The 26100-nt window shown below is 49.8% G+C and overlaps 6 protein-coding genes across 6 annotated transcripts; 1 reads left to right on the top strand and 5 right to left on the bottom strand.

Annotated features, from left to right (window-relative positions):
- Nucleotides 1-2597: 2597 nt before the first annotated feature.
- On the bottom strand, nt 2598-3351 carry LAJ45_04321 (uncharacterized protein; the record flags this gene model as incomplete). Its single annotated transcript, XM_046113901.1, has 2 exons — nt 2598-3209; nt 3262-3351. 2 exons carry the CDS (start codon nt 3349-3351, stop codon nt 2598-2600), a joined length of 702 nt encoding a protein of 233 aa, XP_045973003.1.
- Nucleotides 3352-6945: 3594 nt separating this feature from the next.
- On the bottom strand, nt 6946-7302 carry LAJ45_04320 (uncharacterized protein; the record flags this gene model as incomplete). The annotated part of the gene is made up of 3 exons (XM_046113900.1): nt 6946-7081; nt 7155-7210; nt 7255-7302. 3 exons carry the CDS (start codon nt 7300-7302, stop codon nt 6946-6948), a joined length of 240 nt encoding a protein of 79 aa, XP_045973002.1.
- Nucleotides 7303-7403: 101 nt separating this feature from the next.
- On the top strand, nt 7404-7666 carry LAJ45_04319 (uncharacterized protein; the record flags this gene model as incomplete). The annotated part of the gene is made up of 2 exons (XM_046113899.1): nt 7404-7416; nt 7470-7666. The coding sequence occupies 2 exons, from the start codon at nt 7404-7406 to the stop codon at nt 7664-7666; spliced, it is 210 nt and encodes a 69-aa protein (XP_045973001.1).
- Nucleotides 7667-9626: 1960 nt separating this feature from the next.
- LAJ45_04318 (uncharacterized protein) lies at nt 9627-12989 on the bottom strand (the record flags this gene model as incomplete). Its single annotated transcript, XM_046113898.1, has 5 exons — nt 9627-10016; nt 10130-11427; nt 11494-11932; nt 12054-12160; nt 12233-12989. 5 exons carry the CDS (start codon nt 12987-12989, stop codon nt 9627-9629), a joined length of 2991 nt encoding a protein of 996 aa, XP_045973000.1.
- A 4067-nt stretch (nt 12990-17056) lies between these two features.
- LAJ45_04317 (uncharacterized protein) lies at nt 17057-20198 on the bottom strand (the record flags this gene model as incomplete). Its single annotated transcript, XM_046113897.1, has 10 exons — nt 17057-17178; nt 17348-17406; nt 17544-17591; nt 17805-17910; nt 18148-18284; nt 18773-19106; nt 19183-19494; nt 19541-19556; nt 19734-20027; nt 20115-20198. 10 exons carry the CDS (start codon nt 20196-20198, stop codon nt 17057-17059), a joined length of 1512 nt encoding a protein of 503 aa, XP_045972999.1.
- A 1536-nt stretch (nt 20199-21734) lies between these two features.
- On the bottom strand, nt 21735-24474 carry LAJ45_04316 (uncharacterized protein; the record flags this gene model as incomplete). Its single annotated transcript, XM_046113896.1, has 6 exons — nt 21735-21845; nt 22030-22758; nt 22835-22914; nt 22987-23698; nt 23765-24225; nt 24309-24474. The coding sequence occupies 6 exons, from the start codon at nt 24472-24474 to the stop codon at nt 21735-21737; spliced, it is 2259 nt and encodes a 752-aa protein (XP_045972998.1).
- Between the last annotated feature and the right edge of the window lie 1626 nt (nt 24475-26100).

Here is a 26100-nt window from a genome sequence, read left to right as displayed (position 1 = left end):
TAGAAAAAAAAGAGAGTCGAAAGTACTCGTAGATAAATGTATGTATAGTATCGCGCCATGATGGACTGCACATTCAAAATGGCCTGCATATTTCCTCGACTCTCCTCCTCCGCGCTTTCCCCCCAACCAAACCCAACCCAACCCAACCCCTGTTTGCTTTTCGCTTAGATTGCATCTTGCAGCTCAGCCGAGATAACACGCACCGGGGGACAGGAACAGGACAGGGTCCACACACAGACTACACACGCACGCAGCACACCACCACCACGAGCGACAGGCTACAGGGAACAAGGGCTCTTCTTTCCCCTCGAAAAGCTATCTACACTGCTGCTGGGCTCTATATCTGCAACGTCGAATTATATTTCCTCTACCACTTTCAGAAAGTCTTCGCCAATTGGGGGACGACGGGGAAGCAGAGATACCCCTCTCCATTGTACTAGTATGTACCTATATACGAGCCTTTTGATTTGATGGTCTCTCTTTGGCATCATTTGCCTGTTTGTCTCTGTTGTAATATCAATTCCCCTCGGAAGATCCCGACAGGAAAGTCGTTCTATGTACTCCATGTGCCTAGATGGGCACATGTGTGTACCTGTTCTATACTATAACTTACACCACGCACAGACAAAGAGCGCTCTTGCCTCTCGTATTGGATGGCTGCCTGCCGCTTGGGTGAACGCGTGTTCTGAATCCATGGCGAACCCCGAGCAGCGAGGGAACAGTGAACAGACAGATACCACTGCTGCTGCTCTACCACGCGCGCGGGTGCTGCTCCGATTGATCGGTAACGACATGTCGCAACTTGTCCCTGTATCCAAGCAGTCAAATGGAAGAAAGGGCAATTGTGGGAAAAACAAATACCCAGGCACTCACGGTCCCGCAAAAACCATCCGAAGTTTCTCCGTTGTCAATGCCGTCCCTATTCACCGGAGGTCTTACAGATACACTACATACCACCGGCCACCCAACTCACCACTTCAACGGCCACCAAAACTAACTGTACTTACATGCACAAGTAGCCCCATTCTAAACTACTACCCCCTTTCTCCTCTTAAATGCTTAACATCAACAAGCTCTCTATCTATCTCTCCTCCGAAGAAAAAAACGAAAATTCGTCGTGTCCCCACTGGCCGCGAAACGAACCGACGTCACGGCTATGTTGTTCCAGGCCAGAATAGAATCCGTACCTGCACAAGATCGAGGCTCTGACGTTGCTGTTCCCCGGTGGAGAAAAGGGCTCGCTCGATAAACGAGTTGGGTTTAAGAAAAATAAAATACAGCGGTCTGAAACGCAAGTTTAGCATTTTACCGGAGCTCTCTTCCCCCCCCCCCCCTGGACGTCGTCATCCTGCTGCTGTGGGTGATAGGCGAATGGCCACTTGGAGCCTCGTGCAAGTAAGGTTTTGAGGCTCTGCAGAGCCGCCACGCTAGCCCGGTTTTCGCGACGAGTCTGCTGCATCTTTCTTTTCTTTTCTTGTCGCGACTTGTTCTGCTAGTAATGCTTGCTTGCTTGATGCTACTCTGGACGGACATGATGAGTTACAGCTATCATAACCAATTCATAGATAGCGGACGATACTAGTACAGCAGATAACAGAGACAGCAACAGATTGGATTTAAGCGCTGGCAATCAAACGACCCGAAATGAAACTTTGGCGTTTCCGACTAGCTCATGTCGTTAGCACCGAACTGCTCTAACTAACCTCGCTTGCCTGCAGCTCTCGAGACACAAAACAGTAAGTATGGTCTGTTCTGACAGGCGGGAGGGAAGGGGGGGGGGGGGGAACGGCGCACAAGAGCGAGAGAGAAGAAAAAGCTTGTTCTTTACTCTCACGCCACTAGTAACTTAGTTTCAGGTTGCCGTGCCAGCCTCGTGAGGTTTTTCTTTTTTCTTTCTTTCTTGGTGTTTGGTGTTGTGCATTGAGCGGGATGCTGCTGATGTTTTGATAACTGCACGTTTTGCACCACAATATGTAATCGTGACTATTGACGGCGGCACAGCGCCTATCGTGAAGTTTGAGCGTGAGTGTTTAATTTGAGTTAATCAATTCCTCTTCTGGAGATAAATTGGGAATTACTTAAGTGGTTAGTCAACTACATGTAAATCTACCTCGGCCACCCCTCAAACCACCCCGAATTGTGACACAATTATCCGCAGAGTACCTGCAGTAGTACTTACTACCTATGTAATAACTGTAAATTGAAAGCCATAATCTACAACGATCCCTTTTTCTTACGCAGTGAAACGCCATCTTCAGCCTTTGTGGCTGGCTGGGCGCTCGACTAAACCTCAAGCTATTACTCAACCCATGCACAAGTGTCAATGACCAACGGTCCACAATTTCACGCAGCACACCCAAATGTCAATGATCGATAGTGTGTAAATTAATTAAATAAGCCGACTAGTCTAAAAGTAATAATAAATAAATAAGATCACGGCCTAAATCAAGTAAATAGTAACACGCATCTCATAATAGAATAATAGCACTAATTAATGCACCTACTCATTTCTTCTCATCAGGTGCACGCTATACCGGTTTCCTCGATAGATGCCAGCGACATTTCCATGCTCTCTCAGATAAACACACACTTCCGCTCTACTTCAGACTCGGCTTTCCGGTAAAGGTCCTCTTCAATATGCCCATCGACACCCAATGATCAATATGCGTCTTAAATGCCTCCACGTCGATCTCAAACGACGTTCTGACCCTAGCACACCCCTCCAACGCCACCAAATCAGCATTGGCCAACGCCCGCTTTTTCAACGCCTTCAGCGCATCATGGATACTCTCAATGCGCGTCTTGAGATACAAAAAGTCAAACGCAATACCGGAGAGTCTGTCGGTCCCTTTCTGATGCATAATCCTATAATCACCCTTTAGCACGCCCTGTGCAAGTGATAAGCTCCGGATTTCGGCCTCCAGGAAGCCTAGAACCGTAGTGTGTGGTAGTGCGACTAGGTTACGTGGGAGAGTATTTGCTTGGAAGGTGTCGATTGCCTGCATATAACCCTCTAGTTGACCTTTCTCGGTGACTACAAGTTCACTACTAGGGGGAAATTTGGTGATTTTAGCGTTGAGGAGGATGCGGCGCTTCTCGAGGTAATGGTATTCAGGTGTATCACGTTCGCCGGTGGGGAGTGGGGCGGTTTGGGCAGCTGCGAGGAGTTGGAGAGTATTTGAGAGGTCGACGATGTCGGTGTAGAAGAGCTTGAGACTCGGGGTGGTGATGGGGTAGGGGTATTGTCGGGGTTGGGTTTACCGATGTTCCAGATGGGAGTTGGTGGGGAGGTGTATTCAGCCCCAGGGAGGTGTTTGGCGCTGGGGCTGCGGCTGCACTGGAGCTAGACATGGCTGATTGGATGATGTTTTAGTTGACTGGTGATAGTTTGGAGATGTGGATGTAGATTGATTACGTTAATGACATGGAGGTGCATTGGTAGCTGTTCTTATATGCTGCCAGTGGTTCCAGGACCTTGATAGTATTGACATATTTCCCTGCAGTGGCCAGAGCTTTATTGAAAAAGCTACGATTCAACCACCGTGGTATTGTATTTCTTTGTCCAGGACGACCCAATTCATAGCAAATTGAATAGAGTAAAGTAGATCCCAACGAGGAGATTGCGAAAATAGGGAGGGCACCTTCAATAGCGTAGTCCTGGCTTTGCAATGCTCAGAAACGTACATAGTACATATCTATCAACTTCCATGAAGCTGCATAGAACATGGCCACAACATCTCCAAATTCAAGGGTATCCCCTCGTCTGCAATTAGCACCCGTGGCTTTCGAATTCTGTGGCATTTGTGGTAGGAGTCAGATTGAGGGAGTGATATCCGTGCACAGTTAGGATGCCCACTATTTATCTTACCTCCGCACCCATTCGGGGTCTATTTAGCTCGATTTAGCTATACAGCTCCACTGCCTACCGCAGTTAAATGGTTGTAAATCTTTCGATGACGAAGGTTGTGAATTCGGGAATAAACGAAGGGATTGTCTCGCGCTAAGACGTGGGATTAGAGTTTAGTAGGGCAGCTAGTGGCAAGCGGGCCTATTCCAACCCCACACGTACACAAGCTCCTCTTGGCTCGAGCAGTTTACTCAGATTCTACAAAGAAAAACAGAGTGGCCAAGCTGCTATTTCACCTTGATTATCCGCAGCCAGAATGCTCAGTTTTCACCATGGTCAACCCCCACTCATAACAATGCATCATCGTCCATCACTCGTCCTCGTGTTCTCACTCGGTCACGGGGCTGTTCGGCAGCGGTTGCTGATGCTGGCCAGAGTGGCTTCACACACTGACCTCACAATCTCCCTTATGCTCTGGCTATATTGATTGTGGCTATTGGCCATATTGCGGCCGAGTTGTGAAGCTACCGAGAGGCTTGCTTCAACACCCGAACTGCGTCGGACTACATCACGGTACTTTGCCCAATTGATTAATAACGTGAGGTTTATGAGCGACTTGCCATAGGCAAAGTAATGGATGGAGATTTGAAGATTCCGGCATGCATGCATAAACACCAAAATAACTGAGTGGGGAGCGCTGACTTATTACCCGTGCCCATACACAAGTACCATACTAGTATACTAGGCCGCCGCAGAACCACCGAACCGTACAATATCCTACTGCTCTTCTGGGGAACCAAGACTTCTTACTGCGGCGGGTCAGAATAAGGTAAGGTGAGCGACCGGTGATGCGGGCATTTTCCAAGGGTAATTCGTTTGAAACATCCTCCCCGGGGCCAAACATATCCATCAGATCAGTATCCCTTCCCCAATCACATCTACCAGGAAGGACCTTACCAACACAGCTCACCACGCGATGATCATTTTTGTGATGCGCTGCATATATGCACCAAGAAAGATTTTCACTTGGAGTATTCCCCGAGAACCCCCCGGTCCAAACATTCCAATTACCATCAATCCATCCATTCGTCCGCCCAATCATCCATCTCTGAATACACCACTCCATTTAGAGCATTCAATTATTCTTAGTGCAGTACTCTGAGATAGAGAGATACTGACAGATTGACAGACTACATACGGCTCACGATCGCTCAATTGTGATATTTATACACCACAGCAGCCTGCCGGTGTATTTTATCCACACCCCATCCTAGAGGCTAAATCTGGCTCTGTTTGAAATCCCATGGCAAGATTTCTCAACAACCCACCACCACCATCCCTACCTCACTAACTATCGCCCTCCATCATGATCAGCCTGTCAGATGCCTCTCACACCGGCCCGAAATCTGGCCCTGTTTGGTATTTAATGGCGCATGGTTGATCACTCGTTTCCGTCCAATGTTGGGCGGTGCGTTGGCGGCGCACCACAACCTTCATGAGTCAGCAACAACTGGGCCGATCCGCCCAGATAGCTAGTTAGCACTCTCGTCCATCGCATGGAATACGCTCACTGGGTGAAGGCGAAGAGGAGCGTGAAGGGAGAAGAAGAACGAGATGCATTGGTAGGCATAGCCTAATTGTAATCGCAGCTCCTCATCAGGAATTTTTGTGATGAGCCTGTCAACTAGCGCTAGTGCAGTAGGTACGGTCCGTACGTTACAAAAGTGAAATTTTTTTCTCTCCTTTAGTCTCACGAAAGGAAGGAATTTTTTTTTCTCTTTCACAATTAACCCTCTAGGTTGGTGACTTCAATTTTTCCTCCTCCTGATAGATAATACTATGTAGTAGCGTGTAACGCGACCCTAAACCCTCCTCTACCACAAGTGCGCTGGCAGCATCACAAAATCTCACCCTACATCTTATGCTATGCTAGCTAACTAGAGTAGCCTCATAACGTAACCAGGCAAGCATCTGCATAACGCTCTCTCTCCCTCCCTTCCAGAAGCGCACTTCGTTCAGGCGGGAAACATCGCGGTGGTTGTGGTCGTGGTCGAATTTGAAACGCTGGTGTGTTCACCATGACGACCTTTTGGTCCAGTTCCCAACTGGTCAGGCCTATGACGCTGGGTAGAGAGGAGAGAGGGGAAAGGAGGTTAGGTTGGCTGGAGCGCGAGCGGCGTTCGTTAGTTAGCGAGGACCTGCATATGTGCGACGGCGGAAGTGAAGGAATCCGATGGTCCCGTTGTGAGATTCGGTTCTTTTTGTTAGCTGGATACATGGCTTTAGCTAACGTTACTAGCTGGAGCGAAAAAGGTGGGTAACGGCGAGTGATATCGTGTGATTTTGAGGTTGATATAATGTTCAATTAGGTAAGTGATATAGGCGTATCCCGGCCGCGAGATAGAATCTGTAGATAGGACAACAAAAAGGATTCCCGAGAAGATCCCTCGTCCCTTTTGGGGCGCCGGGGAAATACGGTACTGGGTCCACTACTACAGCAGCTTATTGGCGGATATGATAGTTCACAGGTAGCAATAAACTCTCGTCAGGCAGGTAGGCAGGTAGGCAGGCAGTCAGTCAAGTCAGCCTCTTCCTCCTCACTCCGTCATCGTCTCAAAGCCCATCCCGTGTCACAAAAGGGCAAAACTGCACCTCCCTTCTATCAGCCAGCCAGATAGCCCACAGCATTAGCTTCGCAATCACACACTTTCCTCGGTTGGTTGGTGCGTAGAACGGCCGCACACTGGCAAAAAGGTTATCCCGAGACAAAACACAATCCTTTTCCGTGGTAACACCACCCACCCAACCTAGCCCGACCCAACCAACACTCACGCACACCCCCTACACTCCCTCCAAACATATTCCGACACCAAAGAAGAAAGAATTTTTCTTCAAAAGTCTCCGAAGTCAACCTCAACCTTGCGGGGCTAGAGGAAGAGGGGGGGGGTGGGGGGGGGGGGGGGGGCGTAGAATTGACTTCATGGGAATAGTCACGATGCCCGCTGGCTAGCTACTGGCTGCTTTAGAGAGCAGTTGGAGAAAGTTGAGACCACGGGTCTGAATCCAAGTCGTCAAATCAAAAACGGAGGACCGAGAAATCAGATTTCACCACTCTCCCCCCGGCCCCCCTTCTCACTCAAATGTCGTGGAACTCTAACTAATGTAGAATATAGAGTATACTCAAACCTGCAGGTAAGCAAAACAACAACAGCATCAACAGCATCATCGTCAATTCTAGTGTAGGTATATGTCAGTAGTTAGCTAGTGTGCAACTAAAACGAAGTAGTGTATTATTGTAGCTACATACACATCAAGCTCTCTCCCACCCAAAAGCTCGATGACGACGTCGTATGAAAAGCGTGTCTAGATCTCAGACAAGACCAGAAGGCTTCTCAACCTTCCCTTACCCCTCCTCTGCCCCTCTCTTCTCGAAGGAAAAAGGAAAACAAAAACATTGCAACGTCGAGGAATCTGGCTGCGCTGCTGCTGATGATGCATCTCACAAACCCACGCGCAGCGAAAGAAAAAAAGAAAAAAAAGAGAGCCCAACCAACCTATGTACCCTATCTGTAAGCAAGTTACCTGCAGTCCACCTCCGAGGGATTCTAACTACTCTATGTAGCTGGGCGGAACGATACCCTCGAACGACCGTCCACCTCCGGACGAAACTTTGGAAAATTATACTCTACCCCCGACCTCCGACCTGTTAAAACGTTTTCCCGGTCTCCCTTCCTCTCCCAATTCCTCTTTTGTTGCATGAAAGTCTCCAAGTTCCTCCACCTCCTCAGGCAACCCTTCAATAACCAAAACGCGGGGTAATTACATACCTGTAAGTCCTTCCCCCCAAGTCCCTTCCCCCCCTCCCTCAATTCCTACCTCCCCGCAAGAATCCGACCCAGCTCGGTCATTGGTTCTGCACTGATCGTCGGCACAAGAAGAAGTAAAAAAAAAGTAGATGATGGCCATAATCTATCGGTATTTGCTGTGTTTTACGTGCACGGTATCTTTGCTTTTTTCTTCTGCTTTTCCAAAGGGAAAAGAAAATAAGGAAAGAAAAAAACTGCCGAATGACGAATGACATGCCACGTGCGGCTCGTTGCACTCGCTGCCTCTGTGACAGGCGAGAGAGAGGACGAGTCCTACCTAAACGTCACATCACATCACATCACCTCACCACATCACATATCATCACATGGTGCGCACCCCGCATTCAATACCAGGAGATTCAGTTGGGGAGAGCAACAGAGAAATCCCAGGGAGACGAGCGACCAGAGAGGAAATGCATACATGGCAACCCAATACCAATACAGGAGGTCGCCGTCACCGTCGCACCAAAAAAATTATTTGTTTGATGACAACGACTGAGACGAAGATCTCTAAATAAGAAGGGGAAAGGGAAAAGAAAAGAAAAAAGAAACTCTGCTGGGACTAGCTAGAGATTTGTCCCAGGGGGAATTGGGGGAGACAGAGTCTAGAGAGGGTAGAGAGGGGTCAAAGGAAAAGAAAGAAAAAAAAACTACCGTGAAACCCGACTTAGGAAACAACTGAACCGACTGACAGCAATTTCTGGTTATCGAAACACCACTATCATTAACCCCCTGGGGTCGGTTTTCGTCATGATACTAAAAAAATAGCAATATTGACAAAAGGAGTCATATTTTAGTTCTGTGGTATGACGATGTGAAAGATACGGACAGCTAGCTAGCTGCGACAACTGCTTGAGTATGTAGTAAGTAATAATACTTTAATCCCTGATAGGTGACTGGTAGTTTTCACTTTTTGCACCCTACGTGTACCACCCCCTTGTATGAACGAACTAAGGATACTAGCATAATAATGGTCACAAGTTTTATGGGGAATCTTGAGTTTTGGAAAACAACACCTCTGATATGCCATACTATCACTACCTACTAGCTGTATAGATTTTTCCTAACCTTAGAATCCAACCCCCACAAAACACCATGGCCAAAAATTCAAACGATGAAAGCAAACACGCAAAAATGGGCAAAAATGACGTTATGTAAATAATAGATAATTGGAAATATAAAAAGACAATAGAATCGAAAATGAGGAGAGAAGAAAAAACCCAACCCCCAACCCCCAATCCAATCCTGCCAATCTCCCCGCTTCCTCAGCTCCAAAATATAAAAAAGAAAGGAAAATAAAAACCAAAAATCAAATTCTCCCCAAGCTTATGAAAAAAAGCTCCTGGAACGCCAGCATGATCTTTCTTTCCCGCGCGCCCGTTTTCTTTCAAATAAAAACAACATACAAGAAAATAAAAAATCAAACCAAAATGAGAAGGAAAGAGGAAAAAAAGAAAAACCCCGGATTCAAATAAAGAAGAAAATACTCAAAGCAAAACGATAAAAGCGTACACACTTTTGATAGAAAAGCTTTTTCCCCCTGAAATGCATAAACACATTTAAAACATTTGACACGTCGACGCCCCGCGTCGCACCTAACCCCCCTCCCCAGAGAGCTAAGGATAATCTTGCACAGCCGGTGTATGGAGAGTTCGGATACGGTGAGGGTGCGGGGAAAAGTAGAGAAAGCAGACGAATGGTGAGAGGAGGTGGCGTTGGTTGAGGATGGTTTAATGGTTGTGGTGGAGGTGAGGGCGAATGAGGTGGATGAGATGAAGTAGAAAGGGAAAATATAGCACAATGGATCAAGGAGAGCGTTACAATATAAAAAAAAGGAATATAAAAAAGGGCTAAAAAAAAACCGAAATGAAGAGGAAAAAAAAAAAAAAAAAAGCCGAAACCGCTCAAGTCTCTCAAGTACCATTCGTTGTCATGTCAATGTCCACGTTTCCATTCATGTTCCCGTTCATGTTCCCGTTTGGTGTCATACTGCCACTCATACCCCCGTTCATGTTACTATTTGGGGTCATGCTTCCGTTCAATTTGCTATTAGGTGGTAAAATAGGATGTGGTTGAATAGGTGTCATAGTATTGTTGCTACTGCTCGCAGTGCTCCCTCGTCTCAATTGCTGTTGGATTGGCGATAGCGGGATTGGGTTCATGCCCGTCGGTTTGTGCGGTGATGACAATCCAGGATGGGGAGAGTCTCCAATGGAGTGCGTTGTGATCGGTGAACTTTGAGTGGGGCTGGTATTTCCTTTGTCGGAGGTGGAGGTGGCAGTCCGCGGCGATACTCGACCAATCTTTTGTAACGATCAGCACGGACTCCGTATACCACGACAAACTCGGCCTTTACGGCAGCGGTTGCTGAGTGGGAGGAGGAGGAGGGGGGAGGAGGTTTGGGGGGATTGCTTACGAGTTTGGCGTAACGCAATCCGCAAGAGTTGCACAGATCTCTCTTGCCACTAGGGCCTCTTCGCCATTCGGGGGTAACCCTTGTATGGCAATTGGCACAATCTTTCTCAAGCTGATCTACGCCCTTTCTCCGCTTTCTCTTCTTCCTGAGTGCGAGTAGGCTGGCGAGCTCTTCTACGAGTCTTTTATTTGTCCTTTGCATTTGTCGCAGCTCAAATTGCCAACTCGTTGATCTGGTGGTCTTGAGTTCTTCAAACAAATTTTCATCACCGCCATTTTCCGCACTATTTTCTCGTGAGTCGTGGGCGGGTGTTGTGTCACCAAGATTCCTGCTGTGTTGTGTCTGGAGTGGCGATCGGTTGCTCCAGTGAGATGGCGTGGATGCTGCTGAAGCCATATCCTTGGCACTTGGGCTTCCTGCAGAAGCTCTAGTGTGTTTCAAGAGCCTCGTCTGGGCAATCAAGAAGGTGGGCTTTCGGTTCTCAGCGGCATCCCCGGGGAAGAGAGTTGTCAGAGCCTGCAAAAATTGGCCTCTCTTGTTCTGGATCTCATGCTTCACCGTAGCCTTGACCCCTGATCTTGCCTGTTCCAAAGCTCTTCCAAGTTCATGCTTCGAATCTGGTCGCATGAGTGCTTGAATACTGGTTCCAGTCATTTCGTCGGACTCTCTGTCGAGTAGAATCTTGACGTTGGACGAAACAAAGAGAAACATTCCACTTGTTGACATCTTGGTCCATAGCTCATTCTCCCCAATTCCCCCACTTAACTGAATATCTCTCCATCCCAACTTGTAAACCGGCCTCTCCCGCCCAACCAAGATAATGCATTTTCTTCCTTTCCCTTGTTCTGTGTGCAAAGTCCCATGACTCTCAAACCATGTATACCCACTGTACTTTCGGCGAATCCTGAAAACCACATTAACGGAAGTGCTGGTAGATGTATCTTTGAGATCCCTTGTAACCGGTACAATGTCGCTCGGGTGACAAACTGCTGACAAGCTTGTTCCGACAAGTTCCTGTGGCTCATACTCCAAAACCTTTCTGATGCTGGGTGAACAGTAGAGGAAGAGTCCTTTTAAGGAAAGAACATGAACAACGTCGTCCGTGTTCTCCAATAGGACCTTGTCTAAGATCCTTTTTGAATGGAATTCCGATTCGCCCGTTCCGAAAGAGGTTAGAACTTGTGAAACGTCGTCCCTGGCCACGGTCAATCCAGATCTCTGATCCATAACCATGGCTGTCGATGCCGGGATGTAGGAGGGGAGTTGGTTGTATTGATAGTTGATCGCAAACGATCCGTCTGATCCTGTCCAGTCAGCTCCGTAAATCGCCACACTTTGTAAGGAATAAAGTACCGGGGCTTTACCTTTATTTCGGTTCATCATGGCCCCAGGCTGCTCCACAAGATCAACCTGGAAACCAACAAAGTACACAATCTCGGGCCCATCCCATGTAATTGGGATCATTGTCAGGAGATTTGTGAAGGGCTGTCCACCCTTGCGGTAATTAATGAGAGATGTCTGGCCTTCCTTCTTGGCATCAATCTGGTTCTTTAGGTAGAATACTGCATCGTCGTCTACATACTTTCTCTTGACTCCCTGGGGACACTTGCCATCGGGTGATTGTAGGAAACGACAATTTCGTCCAAGGATCTCATGCTTTGTGTATCCGGTCAAGCGTTCGAAGGTGGCACTGCAATAAACGATCGGGTTATCGAATTTTCGGGCATCCGTCACGACAAAAGAGCACGAGAAATCGACCGCTCCGATATTGATTTGTGGGTTAGGTCTATTGGCTACTCGGTACTGTTTCATGGCGCAATCAAACAAATATCAGCTGTCTACTCATTGGGAGAATTGGGTGGGGGCACCCATAATAAATAGATGCCCCCCAAAACAGGAGTAACAATAAATTAAATGTTCTAACCAGGACACCTAGCATATCAAAGCCAGTCGCTGAGTATACGTTATCCGAGAACATCGCTTGATGTGCCTTCATCCCCATCGGAGTATATGGTGAGGATGGACTCATCCCTGCCGGTGATCGAAGGTCAGATCCCATGGTTCCCTCGTAGTAGGCAACAGATAGGTATTTAAATGACCCACCTCCCATTGGATCAACCAAGACTTGATCCATTGTTGCACCCGACATTTGGGACATGTGCATTTGAGTCATAGGAGAGGAGGTTAAGGAATCGACAGACATTCGATGGCCATTTGGCCCAAGAGGACTGCCTGGCATCTGCGGACCTACTGGACTGGGAGGAACGGACACTGTGAGGGCGCTGGTCACGGGGCTAGAATGCGAAGTCCCCGTCAAAATCTGCTGCGGATCGGCGAACATCGCGGTCATCGAGGCCTGCATCTCGGGGCCCGAAATGCTGCCAACCCCCATCATGCCCACAGCGCTGAGTTCGGGTGTCGACGAGTCCATCTCCGAGTACGACTCCATGGTCGTTGGTAACCGGCCCATGTCGCCTCCCATCTGGCTGAGTTCCGTGTTGCTATACGCCGATGGACTGACCATGCGTGAAAACGAGTCGTGATCACTCATAAAATCCATATTATATCCATTAGCCAGAGATCTCCGTCGCAGCTCGCGAGCGTTCTCTGCTACAATCTCGTCCATACCGACTCCTACCATGCCGGGGGTTGATGCCCGCCTGAGGCCAGGCCCAGGTCGCTGCTGCTGCTGTTGCTGCTGCTGCTGTTGCTGATGCTGCTGTTCAGCAGGACTAGCCCCGTTCATTCCTCGGGGACCTGTAGTTCTAACAGCCATAGTATGGGGCATCGTGTACTGGTGAGTGTTGTCGCCGCCGATATAGCGGTCCAGTTCGTTTGGATCCAATTCCATCATCATCATCGCGAACCCTTGATCAAGCCCGATCTCGTACTCAGATCGGAAATGTGAAGGGAGCGGGACTGATAAAGGGTGCCGTCACACCTTCAGAGGGGGCTGCTGACAATAAGTCTGGGGGTGTGAGGGGGAGGGGGGTGGCTGCCTTTCAGAATGGGGTTCCCAGGTTTTTGTGTGTCTTGGGGGTGGGTATGGTTCGGAAGGATTTTTTGGGGTGGAGGATTGATGGGGTTTGGGTAAGGTACTATGTAGGTATGGGTGAGTACAAGAGGGAAGCCGTTGAGGGAGTTGCTATTACTGTTATTGGGAGGAAGAGGGCTGGGTTTTGGAGTGTTGTGTCTCGGGCCAGCAGGCAATGGTGGTATGTATAAAAAAAATAATTGCAATTGCAACAACCTTTTCTTTTTCTTTCTTCTCTGGAAAAAAATAATACAGAAAGCGGGAGTTTTTTTTTAGTTTTAGTATGGGATAGGCAATTCCTAAAGAAGGGCAGCAGCAGGCTGTTCTAAGGAAGTCTGATCTGGGGAAAAAATCTCGGGACTAACAAGCAAGCGAGATTTGAGAGCGAGGTGAGCTGTGTATGAGAACAGAACACTCCTGGTGGCAAACACTTTGTGATGAATAGACACCGGCTATCTTGGAGGGGGGTTATTTGGGGGGGTATGAGACTGGGTGTGTGGATTTGGGGGGGGGGGGGGGTAGGGATGGGGATATGTGGGTATGTAGGTGTGGGTGGTTGTGGACCTCCAGGTAGTGGTGGGTATCTATGTGGAGGGTGCATGTGGAGGTGGTATTTGGTGGCTGTCTGCTGCTGGTCGGTGGATTACTGACTGGGATTGTTGTAGACGAGATGTACAGTCAGTTAGTCCGTAACTCTTCTGGGTGGTGGGTATCACCGGCAGGGAGTGAGTCCCCAGAGGGAGGGGGAGGGGGGTAAACGGGGGTTTGAACTGTCGCTCTACTACCCTCTGAGACGAGGAGCAGCAGAGAAGACGTGGTGTGGACAACTCTCTGGCGGTCACTCGGAAAAGGGTATTATGTGGTACGGTACTCTACAGTTAGGCCTTAGCTCGTAGTTAACTGGGTATATGCTGTTTGGAAAAGCAGCGAGCAGTGAGCGGCTCGGGCGTTGCAGGTAGCAAATCCGTAGAAAACAGCGTTATGTACGGTACGTACGGTACATACAGCAGGACAAGCAATAGCACAGCAGCCAGAGCAATTGTTGGGTGACGCAGATCGATCGGGCGAAACAGGACACAGGGTAAGGGTTTATAATTATTATTTCAATTCTGAGCAGGAGACATGTATCTCTATGCTGTCTATGACCCCCGCCTTCTCTTCTCCCCACTCAGAGATCATGTAGGTACTGTATCAATCTGGATGTACTCTAGACTACAAGTTACCCACTGTATGTAGGCGCCAGGTATGTCTTTGTCTCTCTGCTGACAAGTTTCCCATATCTTCAACGTTGACTGGTGAACCTTGCGGACCGATAGTTACGAACCGGGGCAAGCGGCAGGCAAAAAGAGCATGTACTCGTACATATGTAGACAACCAGGCAACGTGATGTGAGAAAAGGGGAAAGGGAAGAAAAATAAATGTGTGGAAAGATATCCGGATGGATAGGTAGGCCTAGCTGGGTGGAGGGAGAAAAAATGAAATAAAAAAAAGATACCCAGATGCCCTGCTGGTTCAGTAATGTAGCTAGATCGACTCGTCGACAGCCTCGAGGATTGTACTCCTACTACGGTCCTGCTCACTTTTTCTTTTGTGCTTGCTGCAAGTCTGCCGCAACAACACAGCAGCAACCCACAAGCGTGGTCTGAGCTGAGCTGCTGTTCGCTCTCTTCAAGCCAGAGCGAGCAGCACCCTATGGAGGCACGGAATCACTTCGTGTCCTGTCGAGTGCGATGATGTCGGTGCGAATCGTGATCGTGGAGTGAATCTGTGATTGCGGGGATGGTGACACTGTTTTGTTGTTGAGAAGAAGCGCGTGGTATTCCGCGCTGCTCTTGGGAGGGGGGAGAGATATAATCTCAGAAAAAGGAACTCAGTGGATAAAATAATATCGCCTGCTCTGCTTGGGTAAGAAGATGAAGAAGTACCTACAGTACCCATGCCTACATGATACCCTAGGCTACGCTACCCACTCACCACTTACCGCGCCTTGGGAAGACGTACAGACAGCTAAGTACGGAGACGACAACTACGGACATCATGCTCAGTAACTCACGACGTCTTCATCTTCTGCAAGTAAGTGAAGTGAAGTGACCAATTAGCCATTAGTGGTACATACTCTTCCCACCGACAACAACCCCCCTCACAATCTCCTCGTGCATCCCAAAGGAAGACACAAGAAAATGACAGACGGACAGAAAGAGAGTGGGCACATCTCAATCCGTTTCTTCATCCGTCGAACCAGACGTCTAAACGGGCTTCGTGTTTCGTTGAGCAAAGCTACACATAATATGTGTCTAGAGTAATCCCCACTCATTGCAATATCTTGTCCCACCCGCTCAGCGGTCCCCACGACATGACATTATTATTATCATCATTACTCTCTTCTCTCACTTCATCAAACTTTTACTACATACAACTCAACCTACCCCCAACCCACACGGAAGCGTGACAGCTCCCGGCAGCCAATGCCATGCGCAGGGGAAAAGAGAGAGGGGGGAAGTCATTTCCAAAATGCATGTTGACCGTCCAAGATCCATAGAGATATAATTCAAACTACCCTCATCACAAACAGCAACAGTAATCCCTCTCCGTACGTTAGAGGAGCTCAGAGGATAAATTGTTTTTCGCAACACCCGGGTGCTTCCCGATATATCCCTCACTAGGTAAAAAAAAGAGTTACATTGCTCTACTTTAGATACGGCAATCCAATCTAGCTAGCTAGTACTAGTACCAACGGTTCTTCCATCCAAGGGGAAGAGCTGCCTAGAAGGAAGGAAGGAAGTCGATAGCTGGCCATATTAGCTACATACATAGCTACCACAACCTCCTCATTTGATTCGCTTCGTTGGTCCATGGTGCTTCTTCCTCTTCGCCGGCAGCTCACACACTCAGCCTATTAGCAGCCAAGGATAGGGATGTTATTAGTGAGCCTCACCTATACTACCTACGTACCTATTCTACACCACAGTAGAGTTTTCCCATTTAATTTCCCCATTCTGCTTTTTTTTTTTAAATTTTTTCGGTGCCTGCCTCTACTAGAGTACGTACATACGTACTCTGACGTAGAGTAACCTATCTCGCTCCCCTTCCCCAAAGGAATTATTCACACCCGTGGGGTGAAGGAAGAAGGAAGGAAAGAAGAACGAAGGGGAAGAAAAAACAAATACATGCAAAAAAAAGGAACTTAAACCTTCATAGAATATTCTCCGCCCGGTATCATATCACGCACACTCACACACACATGACAATCCCACTCCGCGTTTCGGAGGTCGGCGGGCATGGATGGGTGGGCGGAGCATTATTTTTTTCTGATCTCCCCAGAAAACATTCCGGTGAGTTATGTACGGGTACATACTAGTACCTACATAGGGGTGTGTAAAAGCGAGAAACTCGGATTTCACACAGACGTTGAAGATCCGGAGAGGAAGAGTAAGGTAACGAACCGCTTAGGTAGCTGGCTGGATGCAATGATCATGACTGCATACTACTTTTACAAACGGCCGAACTCCACCCCACCATCTCTCACTCATTCACCACCACCACCACTCACTCGTCTCGATTGCATACATAACCCAACCCCAACATTAATCGGTCATTTATCCGGCTGTCCCGCGCGCGCTTCAATTGATCTATATTTTTTTATTATTTATTTTTTAATTCTCTAAACTGACCGACGACTGAGTTGAGTTTTGCTTCTAATATCTAAATTTCGCGCGCTCTAATAATACTGGCTGCTGTTGTTGATGTTGTTGGTTTGCCAGCTACTCTACCAAAGGATGTACCGTAGGGCTTTCTTCCCTTAATTTCTTGACTATCATACTACCCAACCCCCCCAATCCCAACCCCCCTCCTCTCCCGCCCGCCGCCCCCGGCCCGGCTCATGATGGCCCTTCTTAATTCAGAATCACCAAGTGTTCTTCAATTGCACATACGAGCGCATCAATTGTTTCCTTCGTGGTTCGACTGTTCACCACCGCACGGAAGAATTCGCCGTATGTTGGGTCTGGCGAATAGTCTATCCCGCACACACCACGGCAACGCAAACCACCGAAAGCAATCAATATTACTGTTTTCTTTACCTTTCGGGACTTTTCACCCCCCCCCCCCTCCTTTCTCTCTCTCCGGGGGAAAGTGGAGCAAGCAAGCGGAAATGAAAAAAATTGATAAAAAGAAGGAACACCCACCAATCATAAACCCTTTAGCCACTAACTTGGCCGCAATTGCTCTTGTCGTTGTCGTGTTCCTACCCAAAGAAAGAAAGAAAAAAAAGGATTAACCAAGTTTATTCTTTTTTTTATTTTTATTTCTTGTTACTTGCACCGCGGTAGCCGCTTCAGCTGGGGTAGTCGGGGGGGGGGGGGGGGGCGGTGAATGACTTACTTCTTTGCATTGTCGAACAATACTCCTTCGGGGGTGTAGTAGAAACACCTGCATTTTTTTATCTATCCTTAGCTCAAGTTCTTGTCTGGTCTCGAACATCGTTTATCTTTCTTCCACTTCACCGCCTCTCAGTGGCGAGGATTCAAGCCACGGCTAGATGTGCGACAGGGGGTGTTGATTGATATTCATGACTTATCTGCAGGGACACAGAGGGAATATCTTTCGTTTCATGACGTATGGGGATGAATGGGACAAACTCACACCTGCAAACAGGGCGGAGGATTTTCCGAGACGAGATGGAAATACGTTTTCCTCTTCAACACATTTGCAAAGTATGCTGCCATTTCAAAGGCATGGTCGATGCGCTCTAGAATGAATATAACATGCGTTAATCATTACCCCCCTAGCAAGACTAGTTCCAACTTCCCGACCAATCGGAAGTCACGCACAGAGACACTTGTGTGCAGGGATCATGCGCATCCTCCAAGAAAGATACGCTGAACAACCAGTACCTCCATACAAGAGGCAGAAGGCAGCAGAAGAGGAAAGAAGAGAGAGAAGAGGATGTCTTACAGGGTGAAAGGGAAAAAAGAGAGAGTCGTACCTTGATAACCGTCTTTACCATAATAAATCCAGCCGAACGCCATCTTGAGGGAGTCCCCGCGCCGGCCGCAGCCCATAGTCATCTGGGCCAGGTCGTAGATCTCATCTTCTCCGTCTTCTTCAGTTTCGTGAAATAAACTACACACACCCCACCCCACAGAAAAGAATTTCCCCACAAAGTTAGGCAAAATTGAAAGGAAGAGAAAAAAAGAAACATTTACCAGCAGTCAGGCAACCTTTACGAGATGCTGGGGTACAGGATGGAAAACGGGAAATCTCTCCGTTCCAGATTGCTGGCTAGCTGGCTGGCATGGATAATTATCATTAAAAAAAAATGAAGAGTCACAGTACCGAAAATGCGAGATGAGTTTGCTATCCAGGCGGTAGATATTGTGTAATTAGAAATGCCTGGATTTGAACCAGCATTCTACCGAATATACGCTGCCGCGATACTGCAACTCCTCATCCGCATTTTCGGTACTGCACTTATCAATCTCGCCAAGCCATCCAACCTCATCCATCCCATACCCCGTCAATGATCATCGCAACAACAAACACGATCGCACCAAAACGGCGCGAAAGTCCTTATCAAAGAACACCGATAAAGGAAAAAATGGAGTACTCACTACCCAGCACGCGCCATCGTGGCGCCCCAAAATTTTCGCCGGTCATTCGTGAGCAAAAAACTACAAGTCATCGGCACACCCAGCATCTTGTGCGGGTTCATCGTCATGCTGTCCGCCCTCTCTACACCCTTCAACCTCCACTTCTGGTTCTCACTAAACGCAACGCTACCGCCCCAGCTTCCATCAACATGGAACCACAGCCCGTGTCGTCTACACACGTCACCAATCTCTTCAAAAGGGTCGAACGACCCCAGCACCGTTGTACCTGCTCCCGCATTCACATAGAATGGTGTGAAACCCTCCTCCTTGGCCTTTATCACTAGGGCTTCGAGGTCTATGAGGGTCAATGATCAGCGAGCATGTTTTTTGCGATTGACTTCCACGATGATACATAGCAAGAGGGAGCTTACCAGAGACAATCATGCGCCCCTGCTTATCCACGGGCACCGTCCATACCGCCTCACTCCCGAAACCACAAAGGATTGCCGCCTTCTCAATGCTGTAATGCCCGTGCGCGCTGGTGAAGACGACAAAGCGGTAAGCTCCGTTACCCTTAGTCTGAGTATCGGGGAAGAGAGAGTTGCGCGCAATCACCATTGAGGTGCTGTTGGATGCGGACCCGCCGGGTAGCGTCATGCCGCCGGCATTAGGGGAGTTGAAGCCCATGAGATTGGCGAGCCGTACCGTGGTCGCTTTCTCAATAATTGTTAGAGCGGGGGAGACTGTTTGGTGTTAGCTTGGCAAAAACGGGCTAGGAAGGAATTGGACCTTGGTATACATGGACCTGCACAATAGGAATCCCATATCTCGTCAGTTCTGCATCCCACTAATTTGGAGCTCCAAGCTATCCCCATATCACGGGTAATGATTTCTCCCCCAAATGCCTCGCACAAAAAAATGCCTCTCCGGAGACGGGAAAAGCAAACCGGAACAGAAAAAAAAGAGCTCGGGGAAAGCCTACATTCGTATTCAGCACCGCCAGCACCAACTCACTCACCACGCCCACCGGATCCGTGCTCGCATACAGCTTATCCATAAACCCGGGGCTCCACGTATTAACCGAGTACCTCAGCACCTTCTTCACGACCGCCAGCAGGCCCTCCTCGCCGCGGCCCTCCGCCGCCGGCAGGTCGAGGTCAAACACCGCCGTGAGCTCGTGCGGGGGCAGTGGCTCCGTGATGAGCTTGCCCGGCCCGGCGCCGGAGTCGCCCGTTGAGATGAAGCCGTACAGATAGGGCTGAATGAGCGCGAGGAGCTGCACGGGGGTGCATGGGTTAGCGCGAAGTGGTAGAACCGGGGGGGGGGGGGGCTGGGGAAGGGAAGGGGAGGGGGGGATGCGTACTTGCTGGACTTCTTGGGCGCGTCCTGCTACCGCTGAGAGGGGTGCGCCGTAGCTGGTGCTGCTGGTGGTTGTTGTGGACGGCATATTGGATATTGCAGGTGAAGACTTTTTTTTTATTTTTATTTGAGTTCTTTTATTTTGAGTTTAATTTCTCTTTGATATGCAGTTGATATGCGGAAGAATAGGGACAGACCAGACAGACAGACAGGACAAGGTCAGGAAAGGGCAAAAGGTGTGCACGTTGCGGCACAGGATAGGACAGCAGAAGGGAAGGGGGAGGGAAGGGGGGGGGGGGGGTGTGAAGGGGACAGGACAGGAGAAGAAGAGAAGAGTCTCAAAGAAAGGGCCTGCTGCCTGGCAAGTGCGGCTGATGATTCATGATTATTGACTTGTGCTTAACCAAATAGGTAACAGCTGTCCAGTGATAAACCTTGGGTTGGGGTGAGAAGAGTGGAGTCACTTACTCACTCACTCTGGCTCAGGAAAGTCCCGGTGGATGTCATGTTCGCTTTTGCTTTAGTCTAACAGGCATAAAGTATGATATCCCGGTCGCTGGAATCTGGCCGAGGAGAGGTTGGAAGCTTGTGAAAGATCCATATGAAAGGGCTGGCAGGGGGAAACACGCATTCTGGGCTGTTTGTTTCGCTTCACGGAGGATTACGATTATATTAACCATCAGGTAACAAGCAATAGCAGCAACAAGTAAACTACAGCACAGCACATATCAGCGGAAATCAACTACCGCGGGTCGGTGGTAGAGTAATAGTAATGAATATCATGCTGTGTCCAGCCTCCAGCCAACCTTTTTTTTCCTTTTGGCCGTGGTGCGAGTTCGGAGTCGAGAGCAAATAAACAAAGCAAAAAAAAAAAAAAAAAAAAAAAAAAAAGCCTTTACAGCAAAATGGCGTCATATTAATTTTTCGTCCCAACTTTTTTTTTTTATTTCCATTTTTTTTGGAATTTTTCCTTCTTTTTTTCTTTCTTTTTTTTTCTTCCCTAAAAATTTTCATGCTTGGCTTGTGATTGGCCCGTGCCCTCCTTGCGGCACCGGCACCCCTGGTTGGCCCTCCTTGCCTGGGACAGCGACTGACATCATTGGTCAGGGTCTACTCTCTCGCCCATGTCAACCTCACCTCTGGAGTAACCCCAAATATATCTAATCAATAATCATAATCAACCCCAACCCCCATCCATGGCTGGCATGGCAATCAACAAAATACCGACGACCCCCCCCATGCACCCCCCAAATAGGTAGAGTAAAGTACCTAGGGAAGGGAAAACGTCCACTGCCGGACAGGACAGCATAATATCGGTTTTTCTTTATTCCGTACGCCCTTTTCACCCTTTTGGCACATCTAACCTCTCTGGAAAAGCCCCCTCCCTCCCTGGCCCTCCCTCCCCCTTCCACCACCCCTCTCCTAAGGTAAAGTAGAAAAAGATACTACGCCTTTTTTTGTTATTGTACACAGTTTAGCCGCATTGGCAGGCAGCCCTTTTTGATTAACCCGGTCGGCCCTGGCCCATGGCTGGCTGTTGGTCCCGGACACTCCTCCCCCTACTGTACCTAGAGTACTCTCTATCTAATCTCACATGCCATATCTCCCACCACCACCACCACTATCACGCAACACGCTGCCTCTTAGGCGCCGTGGCCACCACTGCATTAGAGCCAGAGCCTGTCTTCGGCTGCCCGGACGCTGCCCTCTTCGCTGCATGCCGTTCCCGCGCAAGCTAGTAGAAATAAATAAAAAAATACCCGTAGTTAGCGCACTGCCGAGAAACTTGTAGAGTAGAGCCAAAGACCCGTGAGGGGAAAAAAAAAACAACCCCGGGCCATTTCCCTCATTCCCGCCATCCCACATCTATCCCGACGGGGCCAAAAAAAAAAACAGAACAGAACCTTTTGCCGACTTACCTCAATTGCAGTCTTCTTCCGCTCACCCTGCTGCTGCTTTTGACCACCACCCTGAGCTGCCGCAGCCCCCGGCCCACCACCCCCGCCAATCCTCATCGCGCCCACCCCGCTCGCCAGCGACGACGATGACGGCGCCGCCGCCGCCGCCGCCGCCTCCCTCGCCAACCCAAACCACTCACTCCTCCGCGTCTTATACCTATCCAGCGCCCAATTGCGCCAAACATTCCTTCCAAAGAAGCTCTCCCGTATCTCCCTCTCCGCCTTCACCAGCTCCTCCGCCACGGCCTGCTTATAATTCGCCAGCGGCGGTGCGGTCGCCGTCCACGCCGCATCCACAATATGCGAGCCCGCCGGGTGCGTGGCGAGCGACCCCCATGCGCCGCGCAGCTGGTTGAGCAGCCTGCGGCGGTCGGGCGCGGAGGAGTGCGGCGAGAGGAGGAAGGCCTGGATGATGTGCGAGGCCTGCGGGTGCTGCGAGAGGGCGGTGAGGGTGCTGCTGCTCTGGGAGGTGAGGGAGGTGGTGATGAGGGTGTGGAGGGGGCCGGGGTGCTGCAGCATGGATTGTGCGAGGAGGGAGCCGTGGCGCTGCTTGGGGTCGCGTTTGGGTTTGGGGGGCTCTTTGGTGTCGTCGGGGTTGGGCGGGGGCGGGGGGGTGAGGTCGGCGGGGGTGAGGGAGAGCATTTTGGGGATGAGCTGCTCGGGGGTGCAGTTGTAGGCGTCGGAGATTGCCTGGTGTTTGGAGGGAGTGCGTTAGTTTTAGATTATGAAATAGAGAATAATGTTAATGCTGGAAACTTGGATATACCTTTGCGATCTCAGTCGTGTCGACTTCCTGCTTCCCGCAGACGTCTATCAAAGTCTTGATAACCGCGACTTGGCCCCTCTCTAGAATTCCAATCATGAGCCATCACTCGCCCCATCTGTGAACAAGAATCAAGAAAAGAATTTCAAACTCACCAATCATTCCCCCGACCTCCTTCAAGATCTCGCCAATTGCCTCCTTCATCACATCCTTCCCCAGCTTCTCCAGCACCCTCACCACCACAAACCCCGCCGTCTCATTCCTCGCCAGACTGCCCATGCGCGTCCTGAAATGCGCCTTATACAGCTTCTTAAACTCCCTCTTTGGCGCATAGCTCATAATCTTCTCCGCCAGATGGCTTCCCACGGGATCATACAACAAGTTTGAAAAGAAACTCGACGGCCTCTTCCCCTCCTCCCCTTCCTCCTCCCCCTCCTCCTCCCCACCAGCACTAATCCCCGCCAACTTCCCCAACAGCGTCACCTCCTCCCCACCGCCACTCCTCTTCCGCTCATTCCGTGACTTTCGCATCTCGAGCTGCAGCAGCACCTGCAGCGTCGGGCTGCCAATCGGGTGCAAGGCCATCGCGCGGATCTCCTCGACGTCCAGGCCCGCGCCCACGGCCGCCACGATACGCTCCACGGCCTCGGTGAAGGAGTCCGGCACCGCGATGGCAGCGCCGGCTTCGCGCGCCTCGGGCGGCGCAAAGTCGGTGGTGATGGAGATGTTCTTCTTTTTGCGGCTCTGGACGAGCGACTGCGAGGTGGAGGAGGAGACGGGCTGGCCCGAGAGGATCAGCAGGAGGGCGCGGAGGGGGTGCGAGGCGAAGGTGTGGGAGAGGAGGGGGATGATTGAGGGTTCGAGTTCCTGGAGGTTGGCCTTGTTAGTCCTGGTGCGCATATAAGTAGGTAGTGGTGGTTTGGGGGGTGGTACATTAAGCATATAGAGGAACAAGCTCTCCATACTCGCAAAGACCTCGTCGCCCGCCGTCTCCGCCTCCTTCTCCGTCAAACCGCCGTCCGGCACATACGCCGGATCCATCTCTCTCGACGCCACCACCACCGAGCGCTCAAACAGCACCTCGCAGCAGTGCGACGCAAAGCGGTGCTGCACAAGGTTCAGGAAGTGGCCCGTGAAGACGCGCCACAGCTTCTTGAGCTGCGCCGGCGTCGACAGCAGCACCAGCTTCTCGAGCAGCCGCGAGCAGCCCTGGCTGCTCGCAATCTTGAGCTCCTTGCCGTCGGCCTCGCGGTAGACGTTGGCGATGAAGAGGCCGCGCTCGGCGGCGTCGGCGAAGCTGTTGCTCTCGAGAACTTCGTCGGCGCCGCGGAAGTACTCGGCTTCTTCGTCGGTGAGGAGGCCGTAGAATTGTGAGTCGTCGTTGGGGTGCTGGGCTGTGGTTTTGTTCCTAGAAGTCAGTACTATTTACTGCGCCATTGGTCAATGGTAATTGGGGGGGGGGGGGTGCATAACTAACCTCCGTCGCCGTAATATGCAGCCTCAGCTTCCTCCTCCTCCGCCGCCGCAGTCTGCCCTGTGATTGGGACATAGTTTGCGTTCTGCTCGAGCTCGTCTGCTGCTCCGCGCTCCTCCTTGCGCTTCTTCTCCGCTCGGCGACCGCGCTTCTTGATCTCTTTTGGCATTTTGGTGTGTTTTGCGTGGGGAATCCTTTTTTTTTTTTCGTTACTGCGTGCAGGAATCACGAGAGGAAAAGTTTATTAGAGCCTCATGCACGGGCTTCTTGGCATCACGTGGGAGCTGCGCGTCTATTGTTATTACGCGCGGGCGCAAGAGAAGCAGCGTCTTTGTCATGGGTTCAGGCGGTGCAGAGGCCGGTGGTATTGCAAGACATCGAAGGGAAACGGTCCACCGCTGTGAAGCTGTTTTGGCGGTGTGTGTATTCCAGTCACAGATTCTCACTCGCCGTACTCACCGGCGCGAAACGGTGCTGTCCGATGCCATTGGGCGCAACAACGGCAGCAGAAGAGAGAGCTTAGTTGGCGAATTGCGGGGCCCGCATGGGACAGTGCAGGAGATACATGTCTACAAGCGCGGTGTGGCCTCCCGGCACAGTAATCTCAAACATGGACAATCACACGGATACACGTTGGTTACAACGTCAAACATTGGGTGAAACCAAACCAGTTCGTCCGGACCTGCTGGATTCCTCCCTCCCTTCCGGGCTCGGGAGGGGTTCTTTATCTGCATAATGTATCGCCGCTCTGCAGGTAGTGGCAGACAAACCAGTTGTTTATATCCGTGAGTAAAGACATCTGGGGGTTAGGGTGCTGGAGGTGGTGAACGGCTTGATACATCGATCTCGCTCTCTTAGAGGATATTCTCCGCTCTAGTACGTATGTGCTTCCCGGATGGAAACAGGATCGGGGAAGTGGATGCAAGGGCCCAAGCCACGATATTCGCCATCGTGTAAAACTCACCACCACCCGTAACTCCATTTAGCACAATAATAAATTTCTCAACTTGCAAAAGTTAATAACAGCAGAATAGATCTCCCAACGCTGTACGTAGCGGGCAGCATCGCCGTGACACGCTATTGGCTATCTCCCGATTAAGTTCTCTCCGCAAAGCTTAGTCTCGCACCTATCCCCTGGTATACGAGCAGCATGCGCAAGCTACAGTTCAGGGTACGAGCCTAGCTACCCGTCATCCCCCCGCTAATCTGCTACATACATGTATCAACCCGTCATCTCACTGCTGGCTCTCCCCTCCATAAAACAACCACGTGCTCAAGTGAGATGACTACATGTATAGACCCTTACTTGACTCTGCAGGCCCGCCGTTACTTCCATGCCAATAATGTTATACCCACATGTAGTGTACGTAATCTGGAGACTAAGCACCATATCCCCCACCAATAGCCCCCAGATCCACAGGAAATACCCTAAATCCGGGGCCGCCAACCTCGAATCATCCCAAGTCATGATGTAGCATAAATCGAAAGACTGCATATGAACGTAAAGATTGATGTCTATCTCTAGCCAGGGGTAAGTATATACAACAGGGAAGATCTAAAGTGACTCCTCCTAGTCTGAGATCGAGTACATGTAATTAAATCACTCTGCATAAACCGTTTTTCTGCGTGCGTGCGTACGTACTACTCTTCCTTATGTCACCAAAAAGAAAAAAAAGAAGAAAAAAAAAGCTTTTGTCCAACACTTTTGGACGCTGGCCCAAACTACCCGTACTACGGAGGGTAGATGTCAGCTTTGTCTAGGACATGTAGTCATAACAGATTTTGCGGATGACTA

Source organism: Morchella importuna (assembly GCF_003444635.1).
Source record: "Morchella importuna strain M04M26 chromosome Unknown Morimp01GS010, whole genome shotgun sequence".
Lineage (NCBI taxonomy): Eukaryota > Fungi > Ascomycota > Pezizomycetes > Pezizales > Morchellaceae > Morchella > Morchella importuna.
Note: the sequence above shows the minus strand (reverse complement) of the source record. Positions and strands in the feature narration are given on the sequence as shown.